At 45.7% G+C, this 15,428-nt stretch overlaps 1 protein-coding gene across 1 annotated transcript in view; it reads right to left on the reverse strand.

Moving 5' to 3' along the window:
• Positions 1 to 15,428, reverse strand: part of PTPRO (protein tyrosine phosphatase receptor type O) — a 228,235-nt gene that overhangs the window by 25,543 nt on the left and 187,264 nt on the right. Inside the window, exons 13-16 of the mRNA XM_054167854.1 lie at positions 13,232 to 13,371; positions 9,640 to 9,772; positions 8,519 to 8,639; positions 4,996 to 5,064 (exon numbers count right to left, since the gene is read on the reverse strand). Of these exons, the coding sequence (XP_054023829.1) occupies positions 4,996 to 5,064; positions 8,519 to 8,639; positions 9,640 to 9,772; positions 13,232 to 13,371 (463 nt within the window). The remainder of the gene's footprint in view (positions 1 to 4,995; positions 5,065 to 8,518; positions 8,640 to 9,639; positions 9,773 to 13,231; positions 13,372 to 15,428) is intronic.

Below are 15,428 nucleotides of genomic sequence, written 5' to 3' on the forward strand. Positions count from 1 at the left end.
AACAGTTTCCACTGGGGACCTGAACAACAAGCAGCCTTTGACCAGATAAAGCAAGAAGTGGTACAAGCAGTGGGTCTGGGACCTGTCCGAGATGGTCCAGACATTAAGAACATTTTGTACACGGCTGCAGGTGACAATGGTCCAACCTGGTGCTTGTGGCAAAAAGCTCCAGGTGAGACACGTGGACGACCTCTTGGTTTCTGGAGTCGAGGTTACAGAGGTTCAGAGGCTAATTACACTCCAACAGAGAAAGAAATTCTAGCTGCCTATGAAGGAGTGAAAGCAGCTTCTGAAGTGATTGGAACTGAATCACAGCTTCTCTTAGCTCCCAGATTGCCAGTTTTGAATTGGATGTTCAAAGGCAAAGGTTCCACACCACATCATGCCACAGATTCCACCTGGTCTAAGTGGATGGCCCTGATAACACAGAGAGCTCGAATGGGAAATCTTGAAAGACCTGGTCTGGTGGAGGTGATCTCAAGTTGGCCTGAAGATACCAACTGTGCTAAACCTCCGGAGGAGAGAGTAACTCGTGCTGAGGAAGCTCCTCCTTACAATGACCTTTCTGATGATGAAAAGAAATATGCTTTGTTCACAGACGGTTCCTGTCGTCTCGTCGGGAACAAGCGAAGGTGGAAGTCTGCCGTGTGGAGTCCAACACGCCGAGTTGCAGAGGCGAAGGATGGAGAAGGAGAATCCAGTCAGTTTGCAGAGGTAAAAGCTGTCCAGCTAGCTCTCGACGTAGCTGAACGTGAGAGATGGCCAAAGCTTTATCTCTACACCGACTCATGGATGGTAGCCAATGCTCTATGGGGTTGGCTAAAGAACTGGAAAAAGAATGGTTGGCAGAGGAAAGGAAAACCCATCTGGGCAGCTGACCTGTGGCAAGACATTGCTGATCGAATCGAGAGAATTCCAGTGAAAGTGAGACACATTGATGCTCACATTCCCAAGAGCAAAGCTACTGAGGAACAGCAGCACAACCATCAGGCAGATCTAGCTGCAAGAGTTTCTCAAGTAGACAAGGACTCTGAACTTGATCTCGACTGGAAACACCGAGGTGAGATATTCTTAGCTCGGTGGGCTCACGATTCGTCAGGACATCAAGGCAGAGATGCAACATACCAATGGGCTCGTGACAGATCCATAGACATTTCCATGGATGCCATCACACAAGTCATCCAAGACTGTGACATTTGTGCTGCTATTAAGCAGGCAAAGAGAATTAAGCCCTTGTGGTATGGTGACAGATGGTCCAAATACAGGTATGGTGAAGCTTGGCAGATTGACTACATCACTCTACCACGTTCTCGTTCTGGTAAGCAGTACGTGCTTACTATGGTAGAGGCAAACACTGGATGGCTGGAAACTTACGCAGTCCCACATGCAACTGCACGCAACACCATTCTCGGTCTGGAGAGACAGATCCTGTGGAGACACGGAACTCCAGAGAGGATTGAGTCAGACAACGGAACTCACTTCAAGAACAACCTTGTAAAGAGCTGGGCAAAAGAGCACGGTATTGAGTGGATTTTCCATATTCCTTACTATGCACCAGCTGCAGGGAAGATTGAACGCTACAACGGTTTGTTGAAGACCACTCTCAAAGCCATGGGAGGTGGATCTTTGAAAAACTGGGAGAAACATTTAGCACAAGCAACCTGGCTGGTGAACAGTAGAGGTTCAGTGAACCGAGCTGGACCTGCACATTCTGATCTGCTACAGAAAGTAGAAGGTGATAGAGTTCCTGTTGTTAGGGAAAAGAATCTGTTAGGTAAAACTGTTTGGGTATTTTCGCCCTCAGGAGAGGCTAAACCTGTCCGAGGGGTGGTTTCAGCAGAAGGTCCGGGTCACACTTATTGGGTAATGCAAGAGAATGGTGAAATTCAGTGTATTCCACAAAGAGATTTAACTTTAGCTGAGAGAGTTTAATTTCAGAATGTTGTACAGCTACAGCGCGTCCAAAGGAAAGAGTCCCTGAGGAATCTACGGTGCACGAACCCTGAGAACCCTGAGAGCCCTGAGTCAACTGAGAGTCCCTGAGTCCCTGTTTCCCTTTTTCTTCGCTTCGTCTGCGGAGAGACAAACTGTTTTCCATTTTCTTGATTTTGGATTTTCTTGGACTTCTGAATCATCTACATCTGAGTATAGCCGGAATGGACGATGAACTTAACTTACGAACTGTAAATATTGTTCTGGATTGGATGGACAGTACGAACAGCCAATGAAATTGTTTAGAAAGGGGTGGACTGTGGTCGTTTGAGGCTGTGCCTTTAAGAACAAACACTGCTGGAACACACTGGCTAATGTTTTTGGTACTAGAACCAAAACATTCTGATATTCTAAACGAATTTCATTGGTTGATAAACAAAAATTCAGCTTTAGATTGTGAAGCGGTTGGAAAATTTTTTCCTCAGTTCAGTTCGGTTTGGGAGTTGGGGGAGTTTGGTGTTTCAGCCTGTTCTCCCTGCCTGCTTCTTCTGCGAACTGCTGGACTTGGCCTTCAGATAAGCAAACACTAATCCTGCATGGGCTTTTGAAGCTTGCTAACAACTCTTTTCCTTAGTAACTTGCCTTTCTCTCTCTCTAACCCCTTTTTGGGGAAAAAGGGAGGTAAGGGGGGGAGAGAGGGGGTTCCAAAGAGGGGATCCCTCCCTGAGGGAGGGATTTTTGTTGTGTTATTTGTCTTTGCTGTGTATTTCTGTGTATATATTGTAAATACCTGTATATATTGTGTTATATATAACCTGCTTTCCATATATGCTTGTAAATATATAGCTTTTGCTCTTCGACTGAGTTAGCTGTGGTTTCTTACTCTGTGGAGGAGGGAGAGCTAAGCCCTCTCTCAACCTACCACACTGCCCCACTCTAAATCACTGTTAATTGATAAGCTGGCAGGATTTCAGAGCAAAATGCATTTGAAAATTTCATCCACAGGTTCTGGCCACCACAGGGGGTGCTGAGTCTGTTTTCTGGTGTTTTGAGATCTCTTAGGGCAGACATCATTTGTTTTTACCATGCACAGCTAGGATAACCTCACACCTTTGCTCCTGCAAGTGATCCTGTGGATATCAGAACATCTGTATCAGAGAAAAATTCTAGTCATACCATATATGCATATATACACACACATATACATGCACACACATATACTAAATCAAGCAACAAGATCCTTCACTTTCACAGCCAAACCTAGTAATTACTTTCCCTTCCCATAAATAAAAGCACATTGTGGTTCTAATAGCATCTGTTGCTAGTTTAATCATTTGATTCAAGCTTGGAGAGCTAATTAACAGGAGGGCTTGAGCTGCCTTCTCTGCCATTAGTTCAGTCCAACAAGAGGAGCTGAAAGAGAGATCAGTTTGCACTGCATACAGCTGGCTGCTCTTAAAGCTAAACCAAGCAAGTGAAGCTGGTTTAGCATGGAGTTCATTAGCAGCAGTGAGGTACTGGCAAGATTTGCTGGGCTTGTTAGTTCAGTTTGCATGCTTCCTAGCAAAAGCCTCCTTGTGGTGCAATGTCAATCCACTTAATCCTGTCCTTGCTGGCAGGCTGTGTCCTATGAGATCATGGAAGCAGCTCCCTGAGCATCAACTCCTCTCTCCAACTTTTTGGCTGTCAACAAAGCTGACTGTGGATGTAAAACCAAGGGGCACATTTCCTTCTTCCTACATGCTGGAATGGGGCTGACAGCCTGCTCCTAAATATCTGTGTTTGGACTTGGCTTGGAAGACAGGAGGTTTTGCAGAGATTCTCAATAACACAACAGAAAATTTTGGGTCAGTCATTGGCACCCATTTGATAATAAAAATAGGAATGGAAATGACCACATTGGTGTTAATCAGGGAGCTCCCAGAGCTCTAATGCTTCTACAAAACCTAATCCTACAGACTTGTCTTCTGCCTATAGTTTCAGTGATGCTTTAGAGTCCACACTCAGTGCCTGTGTGGTAGTTTTAGGTTATGCTTTTAAATTTTTTTCCACAGATCTTGAGCAGAAAAGTAGCAAAATCACTATTGGCTGTGAAAAAAGGAAAACAAAGATAATTCTAACCAATCCCATTGGAAGAGATAAGGGACTGAAACTAGTTGTCCCAAAACAATCTCTCTTCTCTTGCTTCTTTGCTCTGGGAGAGATACTAACTTGCTTCTGCTTGATCTTGGCTGCACTGTTTTGGTATTAACTTCTCTACTTCTCTCTCTTCTCCCTTTTGTACATGGGGTAAAGGGAGAGCAGAGAGAGAGAAGCTAGTAGCTTCCCCTGGTGCTGTTTGTTAATTGTAAATACCTGTAGAAATTGTCAGTCCTGTATATTTTGTACATATCCATTGCATTCCATTGTAGATTATAGTTTTGCCTCTAAATACAGCTTTCAGCTGCTTCCAACTGAGCTGGTCTGGCAAAGGTAATGGGGGCGGGAGGGGGAGGACATTTCAACCCACCACAGCCTGCAACTCTTGTAGGTTGTTTTCTAGGCTAGCAAGACTTCTTTGTTTGTTTGTTTTCAATAGCATTGAACATTGAGTTATAGTAAATATTTGAATTGGCTTGACCATGTCTTGCAGTGCAAGGAAAGATTTATTAATGGTACTGCAGGAAGACACTTGCTAACTGGTCATCTACAGGCAAGCTTACTTCTGGATGTAAATACATCTCAGTGGAAGTGCTAATGGATGTACACATCAAGTTTCTACACTTGTGTTGTTTTAAAAAATAAGTCTGTAAGAGAAAGGAAAAAAACCAACATCCTCCAAAACCCAATCTGCACAGCTTGGCTGGCATGTACATGGATCATTCCCTACAGGAATGACAGGATACACAGGCTTGAGGCATCACTCAGGGAATAAAATACTACAGTAACAGGTGTGGGAGTCCTGTCTTAAAGAGGGGCAGTGAAGGCATAAAATACAAGCACTTATGATTAAAGATCACATTTTCCAACAAAACAGAGATGGAGGAAAAAACCAGAATGAAGATCTTTGCTCCAAACACTCACCAGTTGTAGGGAAGCTTCCCATCTCTCTCCAAAGATGCAAAATTGACAAAGGTTCCAGCCCCGCAGTCCCTGTTTCAGGAAGACCATTGGGTACAAAGTTACCACTTGTTTTGGATTCACAACCTTTGTAATCACAACCTTTGTAATCACATTGACTTAAGGGAAGTCTTGGAGCTACAGAGAAGTGCTGAAAACTCTGATCTGTCACTAGGTCTGAGACAGTATGTGATAAACACAACTGAAATCCTTTAATGCAGTACTCCAAATCACAGAATCAGCCAGACTGGAAAAGACCTCAGAGATCATCGAGTCCAACCTACTACCTAATACCTAACACCTCCTGACAACTAAACCATGGCTCCAAGTGCCACATCCAAACCTTTTTTGAACTCCTCCAGGGACAGTGACTCCACCACCTCCCTGGGCAGCACATTCCAGTGGTCAGTTCCTCTTTCTGTGAAGAATTTCTTCCTAACATCCAGCCTAAACCTCCCCTGGTGCAGCTTGAGACTGTGTCCTTGGCTAATAACTCTCTCAATGAAGAACTTTCTCCTCACCTCCAGCCTAAACTTCCTCTGGCACAGCTTGAGACTGTGTCCTCTTGTTCTGGTGCTGGTTGCCTGGGAGAAGAGACCAACCCCCACCTGGCTACAACCTCCCTTCAGGTAGTTGTAGACAGCAATAAGGTCTCCCCTGAGCCTCCTGTTCTCCAGGCTACACAACCCCAGCTCCCTCAGCCTCTCATAGGGCTTGTGCTCAAGGCCTCTCCCCAGCCTCATTGCCCTTCTCTGGACTCGTCTAAGTGTCTCAATGTCCTTCTTAAACTGAGGGGCCCAGAACTGGACATAGTAGTCAAGGTGTGGCCTCACTGGTGCTGAGTACAGGGCACAATGACTTCCCTGCTCCTGCTGGCCACATTATTCAGCAAACCACAGAATGGTTTGCATCATAGGGGACCTCCAAAGGTCCAAGCCCCCTGGCAATGAGCAGGGACATCCTCCACTAGTTGTTGGCATTCATGCTATATATCTACCTTTCCATGCTAAATATTCACATTGCCACCTCTAAGGCAATGTGTAACTGTCTGCATTTGAAAGGACCATGGTTATTTTGAGTTCACAAAATAGTGGTGGGAAACACATGAATTTCCTAGGTCACAACTCCATTATTTTCAGCTACTCATTGGACTAGTTTTGATTCCTTGACTTAAGCAAATAATTGTGTGGAGATTCTTACTGGATTTACTTTTTCAAAAATTCCCCTCTGGGGTTTTTATCTTCTGTGGCTAGAAGCAGTGGTGAAAATAAACCAAAGTAAAAGCTTTGTTTGGGCTGCCTGCACAGTAATTAAATAGGAAAGAGAGTTGATTTATCTGGGACTTTTACAGAGCCAATCACATGGAAAAGGAACAAACTGTAGCATGTCCACTGAACGAGACAGCCTGCAAAATGTGTGTGATGTGCTTAATCCAAGGATCAGCTCTGGGCCCCATCCTCTTTAAGATCTTCATTGATGATCTGGATGTGGGAATTGAGCAAATTTGCAGATGACACCAAGTTGGGAGCAGGTGTTAGAGGGTAGAAGGGCTCTGCAGAGGGACCTTGACAGACTGGACAGATGGGCAGAGTCCAACATGATGACATTCAACAAATCCAAGTGCCAGGTGCTGTACTTTGGCTACAACAACCCCATGCAGAGCTACAGGCTGGGGTCAGAGTGGCTGGAGAGCAGCCAGGCAGAAAGGGACCTGAGGGTGCTGATTGACAGCTGGCTGAACATGAGCCAGCAGTGTGCCCAGGTGGCTAAGAAGACCAATGGCATCCTGGCCTGCATGAAGAATAGTGTGGCCAGCAGGAGCAGGGAAGTCATTGTGCCCCTGTACTCTGCACTGGTTAGGCCACACCTTGAGTCCTGTGTCCAGTTCTGGGCCCCTTAGTTTAAGAAGGACATTGAGACACTTGAACGTGTCCAGCGAAGGGCAACAAGGCTGGGGAGAGGCCTCGAGCACAGCCCTGTGAGGAGAGGCTGAGGGAGCTGGGATTGTTTAGCCTGGAGAAGTGGAGGATCAGGGGAGACCTTACTGCCCTCTACAACTACCTGAAGGGAGGTTGTGGCCAGGTGGGGGTTGGTCTCCTCCAAGGCATGCAGCACCAGAACAAGAGGACACACTCTCAAACTGCACCAGGGGAAGTTTAGGCTGGATGTTAGGAAGAAGTTCACAGAGAGAGTTGTTAGCCATTGGAATGTGCTGCCCAGGAAGGTGGTGGAGTCACCATCCCTGGATGTGTTCAAGAGGGGACTGGATGTAGCACTTGGTGCCATGGTTTAGTCATGAGGTCTGTGGTGACAGGTTGGACTTGATGATCTTTCAGGTCTCTTCCAACCTTGGTGATTCTGTGATTCTGTAATTTGTTGCAGGGAATACATAGTCAAGACACAGCACTGTCTGCTAGGTAGCCAAGTGCAAGATTCTTCACATAAAATTTTTGTATGACATAATTTCCTTTCTTGACAGAAAACAGTAAATGAATATGAAAACAACTGACAGAGGTTACAAGAGGATGGTGACTCCAGTACACTTCCAAAACCAGGAGATGAACCACACATTGAGGGTTTGGAGAAACTTCTACAGGTCCCTCAGGCCACAACATAACCCAGTGAACTGTTAGAGGTAAGACTACCAGGATAAAGGAGCTGAATTTCAGTATTCTAGGTACAAATAACTGGTGCAGATAGCTGAAGGAACCATAGGTTCTGTTAAAGAAAGGTTTGTCCTACAAGTTTTTCCTTTCATCTCTATTATGTTTTCCTTTAATCTTCATTAATGCTATAGGTGAACAGGAGGACCTGGGATCCCTTCTGGATTTGTGGGTCTCAGTGTATATTTCCCTCATCCTGACTGAGGAGAAGGACAAACTCTAGGTGAGCCCATAGGCAGTTTCCACAGGAAGGAAGCCCATGTGAATGCACAGTTTGGACAACTGGAAGACCAAGATTTGGGTGAAGATTCACAAATGCTCTGGAGAGAGACTGTGAAGGCCTCAGCCACATCTTCCCTCATTCCAGGGATTTGGCAGCCAGGGCTCAGGCCTTACATGGCCTCTGAAATGCAGCATCCTGCATATGATGAACTTATGTGTTGATATGGAAAACCTCCTGTTCTAAACCATATGAGAGATCTGCAAAGCATCATGATGCCTTGCTCATGCCCAGTTGCCTCAGAGCCTAATTATCCTTTAGGTTCCTGACACAACCCTTTCAAGTGGTTGCACTTCTGACAGGCCCAGTCTTGCAAAGCTCAAAATGAGACAGAGCTTGAGGCTTGTACCTGAGGTCTGCAATGAAAGCAGATAGAGGCAGATGTGCTACTCCTAACCAGCACCAAGGCAATGATTTTGAAGGCATCCTGATCACAAGCATCTCAAGCTGCACCCATGCACACAAGCATCCTCAACTGCAACTACTGCTGCCATGTGTTTGTTGTTGCCTGACATTTTTGGCATTGGCATCAATCTGGACTTACCTAGCCATTTGTAGATGCTTTCTCCTGAGCACAACAAGAGTCACCAGTAGCAGTCCAATCAGAAGGGTACTTAGGATGGCTAACACGGAGATCACCACTACGTTGGGATTCATCTCGGTGACTGCACAGGCAAACAAACACTCTTGGTTATTCAATTCAGAACTGCTGACAGTTTGTTGTTGTTGTTTTTTCCCTTTTCCTCTGAATAATCAATACATTTTCTGAATCAAAAGCAGAACAACAGGCTGAGACTCTGTAATATACTGGGTTGAAACAGGCTGAACAGCTTTGGCATAAACCCCCCAAACAAAACTACTCTGTTTTAAATAAGAGCTGGAATTAACTCTCAGTAACAAAACCTTGAGGTATTTTTGTTTCACATGCCATGCTTATTGACTGCACTACTATGAGGCTAGAAAATCCTCTTTCTGTAGGGAAACTCTCTGTGCTTTGCTTCCTCAGATAACTTCACATCCATAGTAGTCTGGAAAAGCATTTTTCAGATTAAAAAGCGTGGAGAATTTATAGCTAAGTACCAGACACTGCACCCTGGCAAGGAGTGGTGTGTGATGTACAGCACCAGTGATTAAAGCTCCCTAACTAAGCAGAGATGACATTCATCATTCTGAAGAAATGCTCAGGAAGCTTCCATCAGGAGCTACCATTTCAGTGGCTGACTCCAAGATTCCCTCACTCTGTCTCCACTTCTCCACTGAAAGCAGGAAAGTGGTTTGGGTTTTTTGGTTGTTTTGTTTTGCCTTAGCAGCTTATAAATGTGGTCTTTCCTTTTGTTTGGGCCTGGCTAAAAACACACTTCCTTTTCTCCATAAATCATCAGGCAGTACCTTGATGTTCAGCCTTGACATCAACAAACTAGGTCCCCAGCTTCTAAAACCCAGTAGAGAACTGAGCCTCTAGTTCATATTTTCCAAGTCAAACCCCAAGTGGGGATTTTTCCAAGGGCTTTTTAAAGCTGCTTCCTCATCCCATCTACATCTGGCAGCTTTGCCATGATACAACCCACCCCTGGAGCCAGCATTAACAAAAGCAGCTTTAGAAAGCAAGCAGAAACAGATGTTGTAGCTGGAGGAGGAAGAAGAAAGCACGGAAGTGTTGCTTACCCATGGTGGAAACCGCAATGAAGGTGGGGACACTGGGGCTGTTGTGGCTGAAGGTGGTCACACTGCAGTTGTAGGAAGTGGCAGGGGTTAGACTGGAAATGGTCACTACATGTGAAGAGACAGTGACAGGTTCCTGCAGACATAGGGTGGGGAGAAAGAAAACCCACAAGTTTGCCTCTCCTGTAATTGCAGGAGAACAAATCAATACTTGGTTCTCCAGCCATAAAACTGATCAGGTAAAGTCAGGTCTGGTGAAAGGAACAGTGCCTTCAAAACCCAGGGAAGGGAAGCAGGGCTGACCCTGAAAACAGGCAGGTAGCTTGGGAGAAAAGCGGGAGAACAGTGGTGAGAACAGCAGCAGGGGCAGCCTAGAGTACTTCAGTGAGCCCCAAGGGACCTTGGAGAGGCGCAAGAGGGTGCCTTATGGGGGCTTAACACCCCAAGAGGTGGGCAGAGCTTATGAGCTCTGGTTACCATGTCAGTGAGAAGGAAAACAGAGTTATTTTTATTCAAAGCACAGCAAAGGCAGTCAGTCTCTGCACCCTCATATGAATACCTGCCATCTCTGCCTCTGAGGAGCCTTTTGGGTGGTCAAGGTGAAAAACAAAGCTGGAGCAAAGCTTTTGGGTAATAATTATGACCAGACATCCCATACATTTGTTTTTCCTAACTAGTAGAAGCTCCTTCATACAAGATGTTTATACCATGGTTTAATGACTATGTCCTTGGTAAACACTTGTGTGGTTTTCAGGTGCTGATACAGCAAAAGAAAACAAATGGGACACAGACACTGGCTTAAAGATATAGCTCCTCAGAGGCTTTTCCATACTCTCCTGCAGAACTGAGGGTGGGTTGCAGATGTAAAAACTGAGCCAGTGGTTTAGAAAGTGAATGAAGAGAGATTTTATCAATGAACCCACTCCAGACAGAGTGCTGTAACAGATCTCAAGCACTGGGCTTTTTCCAGTGGCCTGTGGTCAGTCAGGGGCTGCTTCTTAGTCTAGGAAGGGGTCCTGTTGTAGTGCTGTTCTGAGGGATGTTCTGTAAATGAAATCACATGCACATGAGTGTAAGGGAGAAGACTTTTGTTCCCTGAGCTAAAAGGAGGGGCCACAGCTTGGCAATTAGACTTGGTTGGATGGTTTCCCTTTTTTCCCCTGGGAATTTCAATGAGTCAACCAAAATCCAAGAGGTTCAAACCCAGAAAGCTGCTGCTTTCTGTTTTGCTGATTCACAAGTGGAAGAAAGGGACAAAAATGTTCATGTGATTAGCATGAAACAAACAAAGCATTTTCACCAGCCTAATGGAATAAAGCATCCTTGTTGCAGTTCAAAAGGGAGCCCTCCCCCTTTTTTCACAAAGACAGGAAAGAGAGTGACAAATCCAAGGAGAAGTGAGCTGACAATCTCTGTGCATTTCCCAGTGCCAGATGCTCCTGTCAACAAATGAGACACCCACTGAAGCTCCTGCCAAACAGAGCAGTATTTTCCTGATGTTCTTAAAACAGATCTGCTCTGCACTAAAGCTGTAAATGCTGTGCCACCTCCCTCACCTGATCACATCATTACTTTGAATCTCTGATAAATGGATAGTGACTTCATGATCCTTAGCTATTCCCTGTGAAAACAGCAGGAGTCTAGATGAGGTTCAACAGAAGCAAGTGCAGGGTTCTGCTCCTGGGCTGGAACAATCCTCACTATCAATACAGACTAGGGGAGGAGGTGATAGAAAGCAGCCCTGAGGAAAAGGAATTGGGGGTGCTGATGGATGAGAAGCTGGACAGGAGCAGGAAGTGTGAGCTTGCAGCATGGAGGGCAAATCACATCCCGGGCTGCATCAAAAGCAGTGTTGCCAGCAGATCCAGGGAGGTGATTCTGCCACTTTGCTCTGCTCTGATGAGATCTCACCTGAGTACCATGTAGAGCTCTGGAGCCCTCAATATAGGAAGGACATGGACCTGATGGAGCAGGTCCAGAGGAGGGCCACAAGAATGCCATGAAGACAGGCTGAGGGAGCTGGGGGTGTTCAGCCTGGAGAAGAGAAGGCTCTGGGGATACCTAATAGCAGCCTCCCAGTACCTGAAAGAGGCCTACAAGAAGGATGGAGAGAGACTGTTTGCAAAGGCCTGCAGTGACAGGACCAGGGGCAATGGCTTCAAAGTAGAGAAGAACAGATTTAGATTGGATGTTAGGAACAAGTTCTTTACTATGAGGGTGGTGGAACACTGGAATGGGTTGCTCAGGGAGGTGGTGGAGACCCCTTCCCTAGAGATATTCAAGGTGAGGCTGGACAGGGCTCTGGGCAACCTGATGTAGTTGAGGATGCCCCTGCTGACTGCAGAGGGGGTTGGACTAGGTGACCTTTGAAGGCACCTTCCAACCCAGACCATTCTGTGTGGAATCCAAATTATCCAAAAGATTAAAGTGCACTTAAACTTTTTTTCTTTCTTTATTAAATACCCTTCTATATTAAACAAGAATATTAAACAATTCAGACTGGTCTTACAGAGGATTCAAGTGTGTACATCCCTTTTGTGATAACTGATGGTCAGGGGGTTGTGGAGTCTCCCTTTCTGGAGATATTCAAAACCTGCCTGGATGCATTCCTGTGTGATCTGCTGTAGGTAATCCTGCCCTGGCAGGGGGGGTTGGACTGGATGAGCTTTTGAGGTCCCTTCCAGCCCCTGAAATTCTGTGATTTTTTACTTCTTTTTTTTTTTTTTTCTGAATGATTCTCCATTATCTGTGACAATGCACATGAGAGAATGATGTGTCATGGTGTGTGTAGTCTCAGTGATTCACTGTACCACCAGCTTAACTGCAAAGTAATGCTCATGTGCTGCATGTGTTGCATTAAGTGTCAAGGAATGAAAACCACTACTGCTCTGTTCTTTGCTGAACAAAGTTGCCAATCTAAACACTTAGCTATTCAGGTTGCCTCTGGGCACAGGTACCTAACTGGACAGAGAGGAAAAAAGGTTCAGTTGTGAGGCTGAGAAGGTGGTTCTCAAAGGATATAACCTGAGAGACAAAATGCAGGAGAAGGAGCAATGTTTGCAGCAGGGCAATACTCTTTGAATAGCAATGAAAGTCCTACTGGTTTTCAGTTAACAGTTCTTAAAATCAGTAATGCATTAAGCTGGAAGTAGTGTAAGGCTGCATAAAAGATGTGAAGGCATCTAAATAAGTCTATTTTCCTCATGGCTGCTTGACCATTTTGCCCTCCCATCCATTGTTTTATGGCCTTTCAGGTTTTGTACTGTATTTGAGAGCCAGTTTCCTGAGTAGCCAGAGACTGACACTGTTGGATGCAAGGAGCTTCTGCCCAGCTATCCCACCAGTAAGACAGAAGCCAATTTTAATGTTGCAACATAACAAAAACTTTAGTATTTGAAGTGCTTTAGTAGTTGAGGTTTAAAAGGTTTCATTCTGAACCAGATTAGCACATTTGGTTTAATGATACAACCTGTATGTGGAGCATAAAATGTCATTAGGCTTCATACACAAATGCTGAGCAGCAGACACCGAGCCAGAAAGATGCAAGACCCAGTCTGAGAGATGAAGAGCATAAACAGAAGAGATGCTTACATACCTGGACTTGTATTTCCTGACCAGATCCAGCCTGCTGGCAGTAGACTTCAAAAAAGTCAGCCACTCCTTCTTCCACCCACAGCAGAGTCACAGAGGTCTGAGTTTTGTTGACAGCAAACAGTGATTTTGGAGGAGCTGGTTCTGGTTAAGAGAGAATCTTTTATTAGTCTTATCTGTAAGTTTCCAGACAACTGACAAGAGGAAGCCTTGGACAAAAATGAAAGCAATGCCTGCTGCTCTTCTATCTTTCTTTTCTTCAGATAAAGCCTGCCAGTGCAAAGCTCTGCCTCTCATGATGATAAACTACCACTGCAAAATGGGAAGATGATGAAATGTCTTGGGTTTTCTTTTCTCTTTAAACAGTTCTCTATTTGGAGAGTCAGATAATCACTTCCCTTTTCAGCAGAGCCCTGGTTTGAGGATGATCAGCATATTGTATTAATAGAATGATCTTAGCAGGAACTCTTTTGGGAGAAGATGGCTGTCCACCTGTTAGCAACACATTTGGCCTAAGAAAGCTTTTCTTCACAAGGCCTGCCCCAGGAGATGATAAAAAACCAGCTTCCCAGGTTCACTTAACCACAGCAGAGAAAACAGTCAATTAGCAGTTAAAAAAGAATAGAAATCATCTGGCTTTTATGAGGGTTTTGTGTGTGTGAGTCTTCCCCAGGCTAAAATATAAGGGCCATTGGATCAGTTGGCTGCAGGAATTTTCTCTCCTCAGTGAATGCAATGGTCCAGATCTCAGGGGTCTTCAAATCATTGCTTTGATTTTCATTGCTGTTGTGCCAGAAGAATGCATGATGGAGAAATACATACAGGGGTCTGGTGAGGAAACAACTCTGTGATAGGAGGGATATGGAGAGTCTCCTGAGAGTGATGGCATCAGCGACACTGTGAAACACAGATGGGGATCTGTCATCTCCCTGCCAACTCCCTGCCCATGGACGGGGCAAGCAGCGGCCCATGCATAAAGGCACTCAAAGCCATCTGCTCCACATCCTTTCCCAGCACTGAGGTCAGACTGGCAGGTCTGTAGTTCCCCATATCCTTTTCCCAGCCCTTCCTGTAGACAGGCATCACACTTGCCAATCTCCAGTCAGTTGGGACCTCCCCAGTTAGTCAGGACTGCTGGTAAATGATGGGAAGTGACTTAGTGAGAGCTTCAGCCAGTTCACTCAGTACCCTTGGGTGTATGCCATCCAGCCCCATCGATTTGTGTTTGTCTAATTGGTGCAGCAGCTCTCTAAAAATTTCCTCTTGGATTACAGGATCTTCATTCTGCTTCCCACCCCTATCTTCCAACTCAGGGGTCTGGGTATCCAGTGAACAACTGGTCCTACTACTAAAGACTGAGGTAAATAGTGCCAACATTCCCTGCCAACTCGCCTTCTGGCACATAGGGATGGACTGGTCCTGTGCCTTTAAGGCTTCCCTCTTGAGCAGTGTCCAGCCTTCCTGGACTCCTTGGCCCCTCTGGACTGCCACCCAAGGAACACTGGTGGCCAGTTTCAAAAACAGGCCAAAGTCTGCCTGCTGGAAATCCATGGTGGCAGTTCTGCTGGTCCCCCTCTTTACCTCTCCAACAGTCAAGAACTCCATTGTTCCGTGATCACCGTGCCCAAGACAGCCTCCAGCTGATGCATCACCCATAGGTCCTTCTTTGGTCACAAACAGCAGGTTCAGCAGGGCCCCTTCCCTAGCTGGCTTCCTCACCAGCTGTTTGGGGAAGTTGTCCTCCACAGACTTTAGGAGCTCTGGGACTGCTCCCTCTCTGCTGTGTTGTATTTCTAGCAGACATTAGGGATAGTGAATGCATACATTCAGCTCTCAGGGGTCTTCACATCATTGATTTTCACTGCTGTTGTGCCAGATAAGCACACAATGGGCAAACATATACAAGACTCTGTGAGGAGGAGATAACTCCTCATGATAGGACAGATATGAAAGGTCTCCTGAGAGTGATGGCATCAGAGACACCGTGAAACCTGTATGGAGATCTGCAGCTGGTGCCCCTGGCCCCACATGATGTGGCCTCAGCTGTCATCTCCAGGGCCAATTCCCCACCTGCAGAGCCCAGGGCTAGGCAGGCAGTAGCCTATAGGAGGCCATGCTGACCTTCAGTGGAGACCACCCCTAATTGCAAACATGCCTGAACCAACCTGGGGTATGGAAAACAGAGGAGAACAGAAGGCAAA

Source organism: Dryobates pubescens, chromosome 15 (genome assembly GCF_014839835.1).
Source record: "Dryobates pubescens isolate bDryPub1 chromosome 15, bDryPub1.pri, whole genome shotgun sequence".
Classification (NCBI taxonomy): Eukaryota; Metazoa; Chordata; class Aves; order Piciformes; family Picidae; genus Dryobates; species Dryobates pubescens.